General features: G+C 40.9%; 1 protein-coding gene across 1 annotated transcript; it reads left to right on the forward strand.

The window, feature by feature from the left end:
* Nucleotides 1-16,045: 16,045 nt before the first annotated feature.
* On the forward strand, nucleotides 16,046-17,561 carry LOC104216299 (uclacyanin 1-like). Its single transcript, XM_009766323.2, has 2 exons — nucleotides 16,046-16,404; nucleotides 16,754-17,561. Exons 1-2 carry the CDS (start codon nucleotides 16,206-16,208, stop codon nucleotides 17,383-17,385), a joined length of 831 nt encoding a protein of 276 aa, XP_009764625.1. The 5' UTR covers nucleotides 16,046-16,205; the 3' UTR covers nucleotides 17,386-17,561.
* Nucleotides 17,562-17,870: the final 309 nt, after the last annotated feature.

Here is a 17,870-nt window from a genome sequence, read left to right on the forward strand (position 1 = left end):
GAGGCGTGGCACTGGTTTAGGCAGAAACCAGACTCTCTTCTTCATTTTTCGTGCTTGCTTCCTGTCTGCTGCGGTTGGTTTGAACCCCAACCCGAAAGTTTCCAGATTCTTAGGAAGGGAGACAGGTTGGACTATCCCTTGAAGTTCAACTCCCAGGCCTTTTCCCGGCACAAACCCATTACCCAGCATTTCTGATATCATCATGACTGTTGCGGCAGCTACCCTAGGGTGCGGGATGATTTCTCCTTCAGAAATTTTGTTGGCCGACCCTGTATCGAGAATCTGGTAGACCCAGGGACCCTTGTCATCAGTGGTCTCTATGAAAGGCACAATGGTTCCGCCCATGGTGCATGTTGTATCCTCGCCGTGCAACACGACCTCTTGTCTTTCCCACTCGAACTTCACTGTCTGATGTAGGGTGGAAGGCACCGCTTTAGCTGCGTGAATCCAGGGTCGTCCTAACAGCAAGTTGTAAGATACCGTGGCGTCCAATACCTGGAATTCCATGGTAAACAGGACCGGGCCAATGGTTAGTTCAAGTACAACATCCCCCACAGTGGCTGTTCCGTTTCCGTCAAACCCCCAGACACAGATGCTATTCTCCCGGATTCTTCCACGGTCAATCTTTAACTGGTCTAGGGTGGACAATGGACAAATATTGGCGCTTGAGCCGTTATCCACCAATACTCGGGTTACCACCGAGTCTTCACATTTGACAGCTAGGTATAGAGCTTTGTTATGCTCCGTACCTTCCACCGGCAGGTCATCATCTGAGAATGTCACTCTGTTCACCTCGAAAATCTTGCTAGCAATGGTTTCCAGGTGGTTTACAGAAATCTCACTGGGTACATGGGCCTCGTTCAATATCTTTAACAGGGCCCGACGATGTTCCTCGGAATGGAGGAGTAATGACAATAGTGAGATCTGGGCAGGTGTTTTTCTCAGCTGCTCAACCACAGAATAGTCTTGTACTTTCATCTTCCTCAGGAAGTCTTCAGCCTCTTCTTCTGACACTGGCTTCTTGGTTGCCACTGGGTTGGTTTTCCTTAACTCCACCGGAGCAAAACATCGACCTGATCGAGTCAGCCCTTGCGCTTCACAACTGACTTCTTCCACCTGTTTTCCTTGGTACGTCACCACTGCTTTTTCATATTTCCAGGGCACAGCCCTGCTGTCAAGCATTGGCAGTTGGACCACCGGCTTTATGGTCACCCGTTCTCCACATACCCCTTTCAACATGACTGCCGGTGTGGGCAGGATCCCTGGTATTACCAACTTGCTTGGCTCGGGTTTGCTTGCTATGACGGACGGGCTCTTCCCCCATATTACTACCGGCTTGACGCCTTCTTCCTGCGACTGTACATTTGTTCCTCCACTGGTTAAGACTTCTTTTGGGGCAGCCTGGATCATCATCACTGTTTGTGAGGGTTTTCTTAATTCTCCTCCCTCACACACCAACTCAATCATGTGAGTTTCGTGGTGCGCTGGCAGTGGGTTTTGGTTGATGTTAGGAGCCTCCGGTGTCTGGACCTCGATCTTATTGGTGTCAATAAGATCCTGTATGGCATGCCTTAACTTCCAGCACTTCTCGGTATCGTGCCCGAGCATCCCTGAACAGTATTCACAACTGATTGAACGATCCAAATTCTGAGGCGGGGGATTTGGTTCCCGAGTATGGACAGGACTAACCAAACCCAATTGCCGCAGCTTGTGGAACACAGCGGTGTAGGTTTCTCCCAGTTCGGTGAAGGTTCTTTGCTTCCGCAACCTGTCATTTCTGGCATCTGGATTTCCCCGGAAACCTGCCCCTGAAGGATTTCTATATGCCCTTGGTGGAGGGTAAGTGTTTTGTGGTGGTGCATATATGTTCTGGGGAGCCGGTGCGCGCCATTGTGGGCGAACCGGAGGCTGAGTGTATACCTGGGCTTGGTGTACGGAACAATGTGGTTCTCGAGGTGGATAGAAATTTTGTGGTGGGTTGTATGGGTAGTTTGACCTGTGAGGCCTGGGTTGGTTGTAGTGCGGCCTGCCAGCCCTGGACCAACTGCCTGCCTCGATCGTGGCAACCTCTTCTTTCTTTCTTCTTAACGCACCTCCCGTGCCGCTTTGAATAGCCTGGGTTGTGGCCTTAAGTGCCGAATAGTTTAAGATCTTGTCCGACCTCAAACCTTCTTCTATCATGACCCCTATTTTGACCACCTCGTTGAAAGATTTTCCAACCGTTGTCACCAAGTGACCAAAGTAGGTTGGATCCAATGTCTGCAAAAAGTAGTCTACCATCTCTCCCTCTCTCATGGGAGGATCGACCCTAGCTGCTTGTTCTCTCCAGCGGAACCCGAACTCGCGAAAACTTTCCCCGGGTTTCTTCCCAGTTCTCAGTAACGTGAGACGGTCAGGAACTATCTCCAGATTGTACTGGAAATGACCTGCAAAAGCCTGCGCCAGGTCATCCCACGTGTACCACCTGCTGAAATCCTGCCTGGTATACCATTCCAGTGCAGATCCGCTCAGACTTTGGCCGAAATAAGCTATCAAAAGCTCATCCTTGCCTCCTGCCCCTCTCATTTTGCTACAGAATCCCCGCAAATGTGCCATGGGATCACCGTGCCCTTCATATAAATCAAACTTGGGCATCTTGAACCCAGCCGGGAGTTGGACATCTGGGAAAGGGCACAGATCTTTGTATGCCACGCTGACTTGATTGCCCAACCCGTGCAAGTTCCTGAAGGACTGCTCCAGGCTTTTGAACTTTCTTAACACTTCATCCTGTTCAGGGGCCTTAACCGGCTTCTCAACCTCTGCCGGTATTTCCAAATGGGGATTGTAAGCCTGTGGTTCCGGTGCGTGGAATGTAGGCTCAGGGGGATAGTATTGTGTATCGTGAGCCTGAAACAATGGCTCACTGGTCGTTCGCTGCAAAGGGGCTGATGCAGGTCCCACAAAAATGGGAATATTGGGTGTTGGGAGAGGTTGATGGGGTGGTGGAGCTTGGGAATCATGAGGGCTTCTTTCTTGATGATAGAGGGGATTTGGGCGGCTTGTGGAAGGGCCAGAGTGAGGGTACTCCGGCACGTGTCCCACTGTCTCAGGGCTCTTTTGCGTTTTGGCCAGGGCTAGCTGCATTGCATGCATCTCTAGTCCCATCCTTTCAATCTTTTCCATTGCCTCTTTTAGCAACTGGCTCATCGGCCTTTCTTCCTCATTACTATTCTCTGAAGTAGTCATGTTTGTTGCTACCGGTCCTTTGGATCTGGTTTGGTATGAATGTGTTGCCAGAATTCTTTAACAACTAACTGTCTGATGTCAGACAACAACAAACTTTGTTAGTGTTAGAGCTTAACAGATTTGATCATAACACATAGAGGATGCAATGCACCTAAGCAGTTAACCGTTTCTACATGCTTTGCTTCAATCCACATGCGTCATCCCGGTTTGTTCATTCGTCTCTTTAAAGTATTTTGCGAAACCCTGCGTTTTATTCTATTTACATTTTTTTTTATTTATTGAAAGCGGTCGAATCTTATGGGGATTGCCTACGTATCACGTCCCCGCGTGAATCAGACCAGGCGTAGTTCTGCCTCAAAGCAAAGACACACAGTAATTCTTCTGGAGTCACTTAATTTCATTATCAAAATTTGCTATTACACAGTACTTAAAATAAAAATAGCAGAAGTACAGACTCCACGGTTTTAAACTTGGTTTGATGAAAAGAAAACAACATATGGAAAAACAACCAAAGCCAAATAAACAGGACTCGACCAAAACTAATTCTCCAATTTAAGGGCCCGCGAGGCATCATTCGGCCTTTCCGCGGCTCTAGGTGTAAGGTCTCTTTGCAGGTTCTTCAACTCGCTCATAATCCGGCGGACGCAGCCCATGATGGAAACAAGGAGGGTCTTCCGAGGTGTTTGCTCACATGCCAAGCATTTCATGTAGATGTAATGCCCTATTTCATCAATCCTTGCTCGGATGTCATCTCTTTCACTGAGCAACTGCCTGATTTGTTGGTTTTTTAACCCCAGTGCCTGAGCATCGTCAGCAATTCGATCCTGAAACAACCCCATTTGTCTTTCCATGCAGGCCATTGCATCATAGCACTGTCTTCTGTCGGCCTGGGCGTCTCGTGCTTGTTTGACGATCCGATCATGTAGAGTGGAGCTCGTTTCCCTTAATATTCTGACGCTCATTTCATAATCCCTTATGACCTGTTGCAAATGCTGCTTCCGGGCCATTGCGTACTTTGCCCCTCTGACCTTCATCCTTGTTATGCAAGCTCTTGATTGTTCTAATTCTTCTTGGCCTTGGATGACCTGATTTCTCAAACTTGCTATCAATCTTTCATCAGAGCGACGCTTCTGTCGGTCAACGTTACTCTTACTGGCTTGGCGAAGGCGGGCCTTCAAGGTTTGGTTTTCTTGGGCTAACTTGTTTCTTTCAGCCTGCTCCGAGGCGACTTGCACATTGTTCTCAAATACAAGCCTTTCAACTTGTTGCTTTAGCTTCCCGATTTCGACCCGGTAACCTTTCTCCCTTTTTAACCATCCCCATTGCTCTTGTGAATCATTGGTGAAGTGTTGGACGTGGGCCCTTTTAGCAGGTCTTTGCCGAGTCTGAAACCTTCTTTCGAACCAAGCATCGTACTTTGGGTCTACCTCACCTTTAGCTAGCTCTCGTACCATGGTTTTGGGCTCCAAGAATCTACATTCATGCCACAGTTTTCTAATCTTCCCCTCGGGGAATATGACTCCCGGGCTTAATTCCAAGGCATGCTTGCTCAGATTTTCATCATTAGGGACTACTTGAAACCTGCCCAGTTGTCGTAATACCCGATGAGGGGCATATGGCTGGATGCTGCGAAGCCCCATTAAGAGAACATGACATTCTTCAGCCGACATGTAGATAACCTCAGTATCAGTCAACCAACCAAATGCCCATTCAATTTGGTCAGATGTTGTTGACCTTAACCGTGTAAACCATTCTTCGACACCTTCAGGAAATCTGGCGCCTGTCATGCGCTCCTTGAATCCGCTGATACAGTTCCTCTCGGTCAACCCGTGGTTCATGTATCCTACTCGGTGATGGAGGTGTTCCTGCATCCATAGCTGAAGTAACAGGTTGCAACCTTGGAAGAACTTGCCTCCTTCTCGGCATATAGTCAGAGCCCGGTAGATTTCGGACAAAATTAAAGGAACCACGGTACTATTGGTTCTTTTGATTGCCACGTCGGCCATCCCTACCAGACCTATCTCTATCTTTTTGTCCTTCCTTGGGCAGACCATGACTCCCAAGAATGCTGTGATAAAAGCCAAAGTACGTCTTGCTTCCCATTTGTTTCTGTTCCCGCCGTGAGTTAGCCCAAGGTTCGGTTCCTCGAAACCCTGCGGGGTCCCGTACCGCTGATACAAGAAATGGAGATCACAACACCCTCTCGATAAATCGTCATGTTGTACCTTCCGACTAATGCTTAGTAGATCCAGAAACGCATGCGGGGACACTGGCCTTGGCGAAAGCAAATATTGCCCTCTTAACTTCTCATTCAGTCCCGCATACCCGGCAACTTCCTCAAGTGTCGGTGAAAGTTCGAAATCAGCAAAACGGAATACATTGCAGGTGGGGTCCCAAAATGGTATTAGAGCTTCAAGAATATCTGTCCTCGGCTCAACACCCAACAAATTTACAAAACCTCCCAATATTCTTCCTATTACCCCTTTGCTATCGGCTTCCAAGTCATTCCACCACATGTGGAGTTGTAGAGGGACCTCGCTGAGGGCTGAGAATGGTTCATTTTGCTCTGTGTTCATCCTGCACATTTATTAGGGTGACCTTTTAGGTGAAAACAAAAACCTTTATTTTGACTCTAACCAAAATCTTTGGACAAAAACAAAAAAATTTATTTATATACATGTGTATACATATATACATATATGCTTTATGGTATATCATTTTTGGTAAAAATGGAAAAAGAGTTGGACCCGATGAGGGTTGCCTACGTATCTCACATCCGGTGAGAATCAAACCGACGTAGTTCGGGTGATAAACTAACTGGTTTATTTTCTTTCTTTTTTTTATATATATATATTTTTTTTTTTTTTTTTTGTAAATTTCCCAACATTCAAAACCGGTCATCATGCATGTTTGAAGCAAATAAATGCACAAGCAGTGAGTAGGATGCATCAGGATGGCCTTTTTCTATTTCAGGTTGCTATTCCTAGACGGACCCAACCCCTGTGTTGAGTCCCCTAAGTCAAATGCACATGATGCAAATAAACGTTCCTACTAGGGATCCGGCATGTGGCTTTGTTATACTAGGTTCAGAACCTGGGTGTTTGTTCTAGACCTGGCTTACCCGAGCGGACAGCTCGAGCCGAGGGGGGGCAGCGTACCGGGAATACAGAAGCTTCACCGGCTTAGCAACTTATCCGAACCTCGTTCTAAATTGGGATTTGACACTATACAGAAAAGAAGTCATACGAAGTACGCCCTTCTTCATGATTTAGAAGACTCAGAGAGAAGATGGATTTCGGCACAATTTATATACAGTTCACATAGTATCAAAGCGGTAAAAGCAACATTTAGCACATTAGGCTTAAAATATGTAAAAAAAATCAGATAAAGCCAAATATAACAATTTATCTAAGCTCGAATTTCTAACCCTGAACCAGTGGTTCTGGGTAGATCCCCAGCAGAGTCGCCAGAGCTGTCACACCTCCTTTTTCCGCACCCACAGGCGCAAGAGGAGTTTTTCCAATTAAAGGACAATCGAAACGGGATTTGTTTATTTATTTCAGAGTCGCAACTTGGGAGATTTAGGGTGTCCCAAGTCACCAATTTTAATCCCGAATCGAGGAAAATAATGACTCTATATTACAGTCTGCATACCAGAAATCCGGATAAGGAATTCTGTTAACCCGGGAGAAGGTGTTAGGCATTCCCGAGTTCCGTGGTTCTAGCACGGTCGCTCAACTGTTATATTCGGCTTGTTTATCTGATGTTTAATACAATTATGAACCATGTGCAAATTTTATCTTTTAACCACTTTATTAATTATTATTATTAGGAATGTGAACGTCGCTTAAAACATGTCTTTGGACTGCGTCACATGAAATGCACCCACAATCCGGAACATATCTTATTTGACGTTTTGGGATTTGGATTTGGGTCGCATGAAATGCACACCCCAAGTTTTAAGAAAGTAAATTATTAAACACGCGCCTAAAAGACTATCGCGTTATTATTTTAGGAATGGCCGTGAAATTTGCTAAACGGCCCGTCCCGGAATCTAAGTATTTAATATATACATTTAGAGGGCCCCGCAGATTCTACATTTTTGTTTGTCGAGGCTCGTCTCATTTTATTTTTAAAGGATAAACCTATAATGACTATATTTCCTATTAAGTTCGTCTCTAAAATAAAAGAAAATCTCTTAATTATTTACATGCTTGCAGATTATTTACAGCAGGATCCGAAACGTTTTTACAGAATAAGGAAACATGACCATGCATACGGACAGCTGATCGAATATTATGGGCCCAAATCCAGCTCATGCGGGATGGGCCAGACCTGGGCCACTGTTTATCCGAGGCGGGTCTGTTTGGTCCGTTTTGACCTGGGCTCGACCTTCATAAGGTTGAGGGGCGCGGACTTGTGCTAATTGTGATAAGGGTGTGGCTTGATAATTATAACGAGGCAGTTTATCAAAAGAGAATGAAAATTAACTAAGGCGGATAGTTTTATTCTTTGACATGCATTAAAAGAGAACGCTAATTGCAAAACACAACTAATTTTTCAAGACATAGCCTAGTATACTGCCAATCCTTTTGTCTGTTAACCTAACCAACATATGATATTAAACCATACTACCTTTTTTGTATTCACTATATGAAAGGACCAAATCCAATACCCAAACAAGATTGTAAACCATTACACACTACATAATCATCTATATAGCAACTACATGTGGACATAGATGTCTTCAAATCTTCCCTTTTGTATTCATGCTCGACTTTCAAATTACATGGACAGTATTAGTTGTGTACCTGGTATAGAGGAACAAAAGAAGAAGGAAAAGGATCAGCTGAATAGTACACAGCAAACAACAGCACAGCAGATTCACAGCAACAACACAGCAACAACGATGATGAAGCTCAGCAAAGAGTCGAACAACAAATGGGCAATCCCAGTAAACAGAGTAGGAAATAACAGCCCAGAATGTTGAATGTAACAGCAACAGAAATCCAATGACCACAAGAAAACTTGGCAAACGACAGACAAAGCAAAGCCACGAAGACAACCTGATCAAACTGGATTCTTACACAGTTTCTTCTAGGCAATACTCATTCACAATGTTCTGAAATTTATTCCTGTTTTTTCTTTTCCAGTTTTCTTACTCACAGACTCTCTCAAGACTCGAAAAATCAACCTTTTCTAACGGATGGTCTCCTCTTTTATAGCCTAACCTTAACACTTTACAGTCTGTTTTACAACTCAAAATTGCCCCCCCCCCCATGTTGCTTTTCCACTCACTTGTTTTAAATAACCAAGCCCCCATGAAATCCCTGACAGCCCCTCTCTCTTTTTGGTTGTTAAAGTGTACTGATCACTTGTTTGTTTAAACAAAGTATGGGCAGTAGGAATATAATCTGACAGCACATGCTGTCCGATTATTTTAATTCCTTAAAGCAAACCATACACATGCTGCCCACAGTCCAAACCAAATGGCATTGTGTTTAAAAACCAAAATCTGAATCTGCCATTATAACCTTTCCCCTAGATGTTCTTTTAATTTAATTTGAACAAAATCAACAGGCAATACAATTCAGTTTCTAATGGGACTCAAATACGATCACAGCAGAAATAAGCAATACGAATCAAGTTGTTACCATTAACGATTGAAACTAATTGACGACATATATCGACTCGACTATATTAATCGTAACACATAACAATCAATCGTTCATATAAACAACACGTATAGAGTCCCGAATGACCTCAGATAAATTTGTTCAAACACTGGGAACTTATATGAATTAAACTCGCTTGACGATTAATCTAATTGATGAACACGTATATCACAGGGTATATTCAGAACACAAACAGAAGACAATTGGCCAAATAAAAGGCCTTTAACAGAGATGGAAGAAATCCGAATGAAAAATAACAAAATAACAAACAAACACAAAGAAATATGCTGACAACTTAATTAGAACCAAACAAAGAGAAAAGGAAACTTACTGAAAAAGTTTGAAATCAAACGGACTCAAATCAAACTCGACTTCGAACTTTTGAGGCCGAACAAACTTTAATCAGGGTGTTCTCACATGAGAACACCTTGATTAAGGTCTATTAGACCTCAAACCTATGTCCAAACCGGCCGGATTCCCCAAGTGCATGTGTTCTAAAGTCTGGATTTCCAGATCTGGATTTTTGGGAGTTGTGGGTAGATTCGGACCAAACCAAGTTTGGTTTGGTCACGAGGAAGGTCAGGGGAGTGTCTGGTATGAAGATGGGATGATTTGGCATAGATCCGGGTTCGACTCAAATCTTCAAATGAAGATTCGAGACGAACGAAAGTGATTCGAGGTTCGTGGTTAGTGGATTCGTGTTCAGGGTGGTTGGATGCTTTAGGGGTGTGAAGGGGGTGGTCACCGGCGTTCGTGCCGCCGGGTTTTGGTGGAAAGGAAACCAGGGCGGCGTTAGGGTTTGGGGGTTTCAGGGTTCGGGGAAGGAGATGACTGAAAGGGGGGGTTCGGATAGGGGGTGCGGGGTAAAGGGTCAAGTTTATATATGGAAGGGGAAGAGAGATTGGAGCCGTTAGATCAAGTGATCTGAACGGCTTAGATCTATTGGTGGGTAACAGGACGGGGTCGTTTGGTATGGGAACGGGGTCGTTTTGGTTTAGGTGAGGGGTTGGGTTAAACCGGCTAAATAGGTCGGGTCATGAGGGAACCAGGGACCGTTGGATCAATGAGGTTGGACGGCTCAGATTCAACTTGCCTGAAACGGCGTCGTTGAGGTGAGTTGGACAACCTGATCTGGACCGTTCCTTTGAATCAGATCAACGGCTTCAAATGGGGACGCCGATACGACGTCGTTTGAGTCCGTGCCTGGGCAGGCTGGGTTTGGACCGGGTCAGATCGTTGGTTTGGGCCTGTTTTTGTCTTATTTTTTGGGCCCAACTGATTTCAACTTCTTTTGTTTTCCAATTTAAAATAAAAATAAAAATAAAAATAATTAATAAAACAAATGAAATTAAAACAAATAACAATATGGCATTTCAACATAATTATCATACCAAGTAAGTTAAATCACAACCTAAAACGGACGATGCACGTATATTTATATTTTTTTATTTTTTTTTTATTTTTTGAATTTTCTCTTAACGCCACATATATTTTTTGTATTTTTGTTTGATAAGGACTAGATGCAAAATGGACAGACTCACAAACGACTAACAACACATGTCACGGAAAGATCGAAAAATTGTACAGCGAAATCATTTGTCACTATTTTTATTTTCTTTTGGAGCCATTGCTCGTAAAGCAAAAAATCACGTGCTTACAGTAACTTTAGAAGCTTTATTGGCCTCTATATATGTTACGTCGTTGATTTCTTCGCCCCTCGCTTATAACATTAACGGTCATTTTCGAAGAAGGTGGTTTAAGAGGTTCCTGTTTGTTCTTCATGTATGCTTGTTTACTTTTTTCACTGAATAGTTCGGTGAGATACCCTTGCTTTAATAGGTGGTCGACTTCTCCTTATAGCAATCTACAATCTGCTGTTTTATGACCATGATCGTTGTGAAATTTGCACCAGTGGTCAGGATTACATCTATTTAAATTTAATCTCATTTCTTTTGGCCACCGCACCTTATCACCCATGCTTTTTAATACGGCTACTAACTCTGAAGTGGTAACATTAAAATTGTAACCGCCAAATCTTGCCTTCAAGTTTCTATCATCATCTCGCATCTCTCGCATGTTTCGATCGTTTCCAAACCTCGATGATGAACCCGACTCTCTATTCCTTGATCTATGATCATACCTTGAATTGTCCTGCTTTGATCGTAAGTCTTTTCCTGTTGGGCACATATATGGTTCGTATCTATTTTTACCGAACCTTTTACGATTTCTGCACGTCTCGAACTCACCTTCTCCTCTTTTAAAGATCAGGAGATAGTATCTTCTTTTATCCTTAGCTTCATGTTGTATCTACGGTAAAGGTCATTTCAGGTTGTTGCTGGAAATTCACGCAGACTTTCCTTGAGTCGTCTCGTGGCTTCTAGGCTTTTCTCATTCAAATTACTGGCAAAAGTCATAGCTGCCCAGTTATCAGGTACGCGTGGTAACGCCATTCTTTCACGCTGAAACCTATCCACGAACTCTCTAAGCAACTCTGAATCTCCTTACTTGATATTGAAAATATCTTCCATTATTTTTTCAACTTTTTGAGCTCCCGAATGTGCTTTGATAAATGAATCTGCAAGCTCAGCAAAAGAATTTATATAATTTTTGGGTAAGAGGGAATACCATGTCAATGCTCCCTTGGTGAGCGTTTCACCAAATTTCTTGACCAATACTGATTCGATTTCTTGTTTGGTTAAATCGTTGCTTTTCACACCAGTTGTGAATGCAATCACGTGGTCTCGTAGATCAGTTGTGCCATCATACTTTTGAATATCAGGCATCTTGAACTTCTTCGGGATTAGCACCGAAGCAGCACTAGGCTTCCATGGTTGTTGTGAGTATTTATCCATGTCTATTCCTTTGATTGCAGGTGATACTCCAGGTATTTGCTCTATGCGATCGCTTTGTTCCTTGAGCTGCTTCTGCAGGCTTAGAACTAAATTTTGTAAATCATAATTAACTATGTTACCAAGTTCGCCATCACGAGACTCGCTTGGAGTTCCACCAGTGCCTGAATGAACGAGCCCAGAACGTGGGTTTTCCAAAGTATTTTGATTTGGAGTTGGTGTTGTGGCGCAACTGGCAACTGGCTGGTAAAAGCACGGAGAGCATTACTGACTTGTTGAGCAATTAGATTTTTTAGGGCATCATCGAGTGTTTGTTCGTTCGCAACTCCAGCATTTTGATTTGCCTCAAATCCGTTTTGGTTCGCAATCCCGTTATTTATTTCAGAGCCATCTGGAGTTCCTTCTCGTGACTGACGTTGTGAATCACGGGGTAAGGGAAGTGGGGCACCCGCATCATTTTCCTGATGTTGTGGATCTTGTTGGTTGTTGTCGTTGTTATTCGACATGGTAAGTTTTTTGATGAAAGAATTGATTAAGAAAGCAAACGATTATCAGATTCCCGGTAACGGAACCAATTTGTTTAACCAAAAATTGGAATTTCGGTCAAAGCTTATTTTAGAAGAACTCGGGTTACTGATAATCAAATAGAAATAAGAATAATTGAAAAATAATAACTGAATATGATGCAAAGTAAACCAATGTATTCCAATAGTATTTTGTGTCCTTACAAATGATCAATCTTCTCCTTTTATAGCTATCTCTAGGTAATACATTTTGTTTTTGCCATAATAGAGCCATTATTGACAATTAATGGCATTTAATAGCCTGTAATGTTACAATTGGTAATCATATTTGATTCACTACAGATTCCTTAACGTTTTCCGTATTTAATGCCCAATAATACGTATCTATACCTCTTTTACTATCAGATTCATTCTCTTTAATCATAAAGAGGTTCGAGCGTCTATCTTTCTGAATATCTGCTCATGCCTGTTGAAGCTTGTGCCTCTTTGATCATTCTTTGCCATATATCCTCCTTTGACTGCTCCATGTGTCATGACGTGTCATCTTATAATAAATTCTATATATGAACTTAATTTTTCCCAATACAAGTAGCACTGACAATATACAAGTGAACCAGGGCAACGCTAATCCTTCATATGCATTTTTACTTATCACCTCACCGCAGTATATCATAAAGCAAGTAAAGCAACCGCTTTAGGCCCCATATTTGTGGATGCCCCATTTTTTGTCACACCTAATAGATTATGTATAAGTTTAAAAAAGAGTTATGTAAAGTGAAAAAGTTTGATTTCTTTCTTTACCAAATATAGAGAAGAAGAATTTACAACAACTATGATTTCTACCAAGGAAATTGCACTTGAAATGAATATCGGACCTGAATTTTGTAAGAAACACGTGATATGCAGGAAGTAACAATTTGATGTGAATATTGATCTCAAAATCTTTCAAAGAGTCCTTTAGAGTTGATTACTTTTATACATAATAGATAAGACTATTTTTTCACTTCAAAATAGATTTGAACAATTCGAAGCATATGAAAATATTTTTGGTTTCTATTTGGCAGTAAAAACTAAGATCACTAGATGTTAGAAATTTGAAAAAATATTGTCTTAATCTTGAACGTTCCTTAAAGAATAATAATCAATTGGATGTTGATGGCTTAGATTTATTTTCTGAATTAAAAGATTAAGAAAGTAACACAATTAGAAGATAACTTAATTATTCAGATCTTAATCATTAAGTGTGTTTTTTTTATACTGGGTCTGAATAGGTCTATATGATTAAGATCTATAACATAGACTTAATTTCATTAAGATGCTATCACATATTCATTATTAACTGCCGCCACCGCCTACCATTATCAACTACCACCATGTTGCCGCCTGCACCACCACCATGCCACCATCATCCTCAATCATAGCCGCCACCGTTATCGACCATCACCACTCACTATCCCCAACACTCGACTACCATATATCATTCTCACCCACAATTAACACTCATCCACCTTAACTACCACAAATGACCACCCCATAACCATCAACAACCACAGTCGGCACTGTCCATCATGATAACCTACCACCACCCATCTACCACCTTCCTCAGTCACAACTACTACCACCATCCGCCATTATTAACTATCGCCACCCACCACCACCATCCTCAATCATAATCGTCACCACTACCAATCAGTACTAGCTATTATCATGAACCACCATCATCAACCAAAACTACCACCAACCACCATCTCTAGTCGGCATTCACCCTTTAGCCATCACCACCAACAACTATCGTATTTTAAAAACCTATATATTTTATTGATAGAATATTAGATTAGTTAGTATTTCATTTGAATTTTATGTTTATTAATTTTCGAATAAAAATAAATTCTATAAATTCAGGTGTTAAAAATCAGACAGTCTTAATTATTTCTATTCAAATCTTAATACACATCTTAATATATTCAAATGTGTATTCAGATTCAGATGTTTTAATCTTAATACACATCTTGATATTCAGATGTGTATTCAGATTCAGATGTCTTAATCTTTAAAAAAAATGAGGCCTTAATCAAATAAAAGATTTAATTTTTTTCCAAATGCCTATATTGCTTACAGAATAATGTTCATAACTCATGTTGCTACCGTTGCTTCAGCGGAAAGAAGTTTTCAAAATTAAAATTGATAAAATCTTCCATAAGAACAACAATGTCACAAGAAAGGTTAAATGGATTAGCTTCTTGTCAATTGAGAAATACTTATTAGGAGTTATTGATTATAAGAAAATTATTAATAACTTTGTATCTAAGAAAAGCTAAAAAAATAGACTTCAAATAAATAATAAAAAAAATAAAAAATTAAGGCCCCTCATAAATTTTGGGTTTAGGCCACAAAATTCGTCGGGCCCCCCTTAGCATACTTCTGTGTGAAACTAACATTTTTCTTTAACTCAAGAGTGGATAATAAATAAAGAATAGTAAAAAGAATTAGTCATTCCATGACGAGACATTTTTGCTCTTTCTTGTCAATGAAGTTGTTAAAAGGGTTTAAAGGGGAAAGGGTGACCTGTAATAATTTTCGTACATGTATTTGAACAAATGAGACAATGTATTGGAAGCTTTACTCGTGTAATAATTTTAATACTTGGAATTAGTTCTCTCTGCAAAAAGTAAAATCAAACTATATTTTCATATTTTAGTAAAAGACATATCTGAATTAGTCTTCGACAAGTTGCAGCTGCAAATTTATACAGTAAGTTGCATTTTGCAAATAATGCTACCGTTTGAACATGTAAAGTAGTTCCAAATTTATATTACCCACTAATATTATTTGTTCGTATCATTTGTAAGTTTAGATTTTGATCGTGATTCTTAATCAAGAAAAACAATACATTGTGGCGGATTCAGAATTTAGACATAATGATCTAGAGTGGATTAAGTAAATTTTGAAATATGTATATTTAAATCTATTAAGAATTCGACTCTGAAACACTGTTCTGTCAAATTCGTGAACGCATTGTTGGCATTGCGAATTGGTACGACCTAATTTATTTGGAAGAAGTAGTTGGCAAGAAAAAGTAGGAAAATATCCATTCCAATGGAAGAGACACTATTTGTGTGCTTTCTAATTGTTCTCCTCATGCAAGGAATTAGAATGTGATCTTTGTCTAATTATAATTATCTAATTAAGAATTGATTATCTAGGTATCCATTGTGATTTGATTTGACCTGTTCAACATCAAGCACGTTTTAGAGAGAGAGATTCTATATGAAATTAAGACTTTGAGCATCTCCATTATCTAGTGGCAATTATAAATAGCAAGAAACTAGTAAGAACGTGCATACAGTTACATGACAGGCACCAAAATTATTCTCTTTTTAATTTTTTTATCATTCATTCTGAAATAAGATTGTGATGGTGGGGCCTTGTATTGTAAGTAGTATTGATTAGATAATCTCCTCCTGGATTAGAAATAAGTCTTCTGTTTAGGCATGGCTTCCATGTTTCCTTGTTTCTTCGTCAACAAAATATCAACTATAGAAAACGACCATATAAAACTCAATATTTAAAACAATTGATTTCCTTAATTTTTATAATTCTTAATTTTTACGAAATTTTCTGAATGAATCATTGTCAAGATTTTACATAATGCTCCACCATTTAGCATGTTCTTGTGTTATTTGCACTAAAAAAGAAGTCAACTATCTCAGAGTAGCATTCAAGCAAAACCAAAAAGTAAAAAATAAAACTGAGAAATGACATTTTTTTTAAAGAACAAGCTGTCAGTGGCTCTTGAGATTATAATAAAGAACTTCTCCTTATTCAACGGGCTTTGTCCTTACTCTAATACAGTTGCATTAAATAGCTAAATCTTGCAAGAGCCAAGATACTACTCTTAAGATATCCAAATTAGCTAATTTGGCAGCAGTTTTATGCCCAAATTAGCTAATTTTCTGCTGATTGAAATGGCGATGCTAAGACTATTGAGTAGTTTGGCTGTCATAGCTATGGTGCTTGGGTCAGCCATGGCTACAGATTACACAGTGGGAAGTCCTAATGGTGGATGGGACCAAACTAGTGATCTTCAATCATGGGTTGCATCTCAAAAGTTCTTCGTTGGAGATAAAATAAGTAAGTCATCTCAATATTTACATAATGTTTCCAAGAAAACAAATCTTTTTTGCACTTTGTAAAATGGATTATAGTGATCCTCCCTTTCGTAAGATCACATTTGTAGAAAAGAAGAATGTATCTTATATTGTTTGGTACAAAGAATGAGAGCCTTTGCCAGAGTCTTACACTCTAATTCCTGCACTCAAACTGGCTGAAAATGTCAATTTTGAGCTTGATCAGGCAGATTTTTCCGCTGATCTTGACTTTACAAATTGTCAGCTTTTGTCTTTACGGACGGAGTCTGGCACTTTTCTTGTTGTAGATACGAGTATTAGATGTTAAACCTAATGTTGTGTTTTCTTGACAGCTTTTTCATATGCTCCAAGCCATACTGTGCTTGAAGTTACAAAGGCTCAATATGACTCCTGTGACAACACAAATCCTATTGCAATTTATAGTGGAGGCATGACAGTCATTACTCTAGCTTCTGTCGGCAAGAGATACTTCATATGTGGAACTGGTGGACATTGTGGCTCAGGAATGAAACTCGAAGTCAACATTCTTACCAAGGCTTCTCCACCCCCACCAGCCAAACCGGCTACTCCGCCAACAGCAACTCCCACAGCTCCACCACCATCAACCCCCGCAACTCCACCACCGTCAACCCCTACAACTCCACCAGCATCTGCCCCTTCCACCACCCCAGTTACTTCCCCTCCCTCTTCGTCACCATCTCCCAAGTCTTCATCAGCACCCTCACCAAAACATGCACCTAAGAGTTCCCCTGCACTGTCACCTTCCAAGTCTTCCCACGCTCACAGCCCTGCCATGCCTCCTGCTGGCAGTCCAACAACCCCTGTTGTTGAGGCCCCAGGATTGCCTCCTTCTAGTGTTCCTGCACCTTCCCCACCTGCCCCATCATCAGCTGATAAAATCCGCGTCATTGCTGGTTCTACAGTTGGATTTGGCTTTTCGGTTATGCTGATGTTCTTTCTTTAAGCCTTCAAACAATATTTCATGTTGTTGTCTTTTTTCGTTATATTGTTGATTCAATTTATATTTTGTACCTGCTTTTCCTCAGTCCTGGTTGTTTGTTCAACACATTCTATTTTATGAATGTTGCAAATTATTGACGGAGATATAATGGACTTTAGCATTGAGATTTTCTATCTAAAGCATTGCTACAGATTTCTTTTAGCTTTGGATACTTTCTTGATTCAGTAGAATCACTAGAGGCAATAAATATGGAGTCTTACAAGACCTATGCTGATGTCTAACAAAGGTTTAAAGAAAGATCACTGTCAAACTTCCTCAATATATTGCTTGTAACAATGCAAATAGTCTGAAAATACGTGTTTCAGCGAGTTAGCCTTGATGTGAATAATTATAACCACATGAATCGAACCCAGACTGACCTCTCCCATAGCAACCATAGCAGATCAAACAAGCACTAGGTATCGGGGAAACTCAAAACAGTAAATCCT

This window comes from Nicotiana sylvestris, chromosome 7 (genome assembly GCF_000393655.2).
Source record: "Nicotiana sylvestris chromosome 7, ASM39365v2, whole genome shotgun sequence".
Classification (NCBI taxonomy): Eukaryota; Viridiplantae; Streptophyta; class Magnoliopsida; order Solanales; family Solanaceae; genus Nicotiana; species Nicotiana sylvestris.